The sequence below is a fragment of the Xyrauchen texanus genome, chromosome 20, assembly GCF_025860055.1.
Source record: "Xyrauchen texanus isolate HMW12.3.18 chromosome 20, RBS_HiC_50CHRs, whole genome shotgun sequence".
NCBI lineage: Eukaryota > Metazoa > Chordata > Actinopteri > Cypriniformes > Catostomidae > Xyrauchen > Xyrauchen texanus.
In genome coordinates, this window is record NC_068295.1 from 1,021,556 (window position 1) to 1,024,302 (window position 2,747).

At 44.2% G+C, this 2,747-nt stretch overlaps 1 protein-coding gene across 1 annotated transcript; it reads left to right on the top strand.

Annotated features, from left to right (window-relative positions):
* Positions 1–540: 540 nt before the first annotated feature.
* Positions 541–1,676, top strand: LOC127660300 (transmembrane protein 121). Its single transcript, XM_052150438.1, has one exon. The coding sequence runs from the start codon at positions 726–728 to the stop codon at positions 1,674–1,676; it is 951 nt and encodes a 316-aa protein (XP_052006398.1). The 5' UTR covers positions 541–725.
* The last annotated feature ends 1,071 nt before the right edge of the window (positions 1,677–2,747 follow it).

A 2,747-nucleotide genomic window follows, 5' to 3' on the forward strand; every position in this document is an offset into this window, starting at 1 on the left:
TAACCTGCAACTGGCTAAAATAACTTTCCTCTGTGGTTCCTCTCCTCTCTCCAAGAACAATTAAGTGAGTTTAGTTTTACTCGGAGGAAAAATCGTCCGTTCTGAGCGGAGAAGCCACCTCAGAAACGTCTACAGCGGCGTCTCTGCACCCTCCAAACTTAAGTGGATTACACTCGAGATATTCTGGGATTTCGATGTCATTTGAAGAAACAAGCAGGACTGCTGGATTTAATGGCTCGTGTTTCCCGTCACTTTCCGCATGGATTACAGCTCTAATTTGGAGAGCGGTCCACAGCTCGACCTCATGATGAACTTCAGTCGGATGAATAAGTAGATGTCCAAACGGTTTATAAATTCTCTTTTAAATATGTCCCCTGTGAGAGTGCATTAAATGCACCTGTAGCTGTACGTGTCTGGCTCAAAGCCACGAGGAACATCTTTTCTAATCAGCTATGAAGATCTTGAATCCGTGCCCGAAATACCGCCAGACTAAAGGTTCTCAATGGTTCTGCTAAACTAGATTGGCTTTGACGATTCGTGCATGAAGGCGTCTGGGTGATCGGCGTGATTTCAGTGGTGTCCGGCTGATCGATCCTGGACGACAGTCATGGGAACAGTGTTGGGCGGGAGAACCGTCTGAACTCCCTCAATCGCCTTCATCCGGGAATCCAAATCCACCAATCAGGGAACGGGTCGCGACGATCCGCCGCCCCACTCGTGGCAGGATGGTCCCGCCCCCTCCCACCAACAAAGCGCACGTGTTCTTATCCACCGTCATCATCATGAGCAGCATGGCGCTGATCGACGCGTACCTCGTGGAGCAGAATCACGGCCCGCGGAAGATCGGCATCTGTATCATGGTGACGGTGGGAGACCTCTGCTTCCTCATCGTGCTGCGATACGTGGCCGTGTGGGTCGGAGCCGAGGTGAGGACCGCGAAACGAGGCTACGCCATGATACTTTGGTTCCTTTACATCTTTGTTTTGGAGATCAAGGTGTATTTCGTGTATCAGAACTACAAAGCTGACCGCAAAAGTCTGGACGCTTTGGCGCGGAAAGCGTTGACGCTCTTGCTCTCCGTCTGCATCCCCGTGCTGTTTGTGATATTGGTCGGCATCGAGCACATGGCATATGTCAAGGCTTTCAAGAAGAAAGAGGAGATTAGGAACCGTTTGTTCTGGGTCGTGGTGGATCTCTTAGACGTCTTGGACATCCAGGCCAACCTGTGGGAGCCGCAGAAGAAAGGGCTTCCTCTCTGGGCCGAGGGTCTGATGTTTTTCTACTGCTATATTCTCCTGTTAGTGCTGCCGTGCGTGTCGCTCAGCGAGATCAGCATGCAAGGCGTCAACATCAGCCCTCACAAGATGATGCTATACCCCATCCTGAGTTTAGTCACCATTAACATCGTCACGCTCTTCATCCGTGGAGGGAACATGCTCCTCTACAAAGACAACAGAGTGTCTGGGATCCTCATGGGCAAGAACCTTCTGGCCATCGTCCTGAAGATGTGCAGCTTCGTGCAGTACAGGAGACAGTTACAGAACGCTCCTCTGACGTTTGGATTGGAATTACAGAAGAACTCCGTACCGTCTGCTCGATCCGGGCCGACACCTCCTCAGATCGCGCTTCAGGAGCAAACGCCACTTCCCGAGGTCACCACATGCGAACACAGGTGACGTGGAGTTTGCGGAATACCATTCTTACGTGGACGCAAGAAACGCGACATTCTACGACGCATCAATACACGTTTTCTTAACGATACAAGATACATTTACTGACACCGTATATTGTCTTGTTTTCGGAGACATGTGTGTAACCCTCACCCTAACCCTAAACTAAATTTAGTAACGTTTATGCTAATAAAAACACGGAAATTGTGTAAGAAAAAAAAAATCGATTCAAAGTGAAAATTGATGTATTTTTCTCACTCCATTGGCAAATCGTTTTGTCTTGTTTTAAGCATAAACTGCACCAAATTTTAATTTGTATTTATTTATTTATTTATTTTTAAACAAGGCGTGATGTCTTACGTCATTCTGCTTCTACAGCCATTTTTTTATTTTCTTGTTTTAAGGCTGTTTAGATATTTTTACCGGGAAATAATAATAATAATAATAATAATAAAAAAATACGAATTAAACAAAAATGTTTCTTTGCACTGTAGAGTTTGATTATTAATATTTGAATGAAATCTGTATAACACTTGTTTGTTTTTCATTGTTGTTATGTAAGAATGTCACCTTCAGTAGGGCATGACAATAACGCCAACTCAACTAATGAACTATGAAATAAAACTAAAGTGACTGTCACTAAAGGTCGATGTCAGTGTGAACAGCCTTTGAGGAATGTTAGAAATCACTATAGCAACACTTATATGCAGTGGCATGTAACAGTTTCATGGTACACAGTGTTACATTTACAGTAACGTATGAATATACAGTCAAATCTGAACTTTTATAACATACAATACAGTTGAATTAAGACAGAATCAGCCACTGCATCATATAAACTTGATGTGATCAAATAAATCTTCAATTCGCTCCATTTTAAAGGCGACACGCGTGTATATGCCATGTCATACATGTGTAGCGCACAGACATGTTTGTTGCAAGAAAGTGTCGGCTCTGACAGGAAACAAACCTGAAGTGAAAATACAGTTTATAGGATAATAAATGATCAAACACACCAGATACAATTCAGATTTACATGATTTGCAATGAAGTGCTTATATGCAACGTTACGTTGGG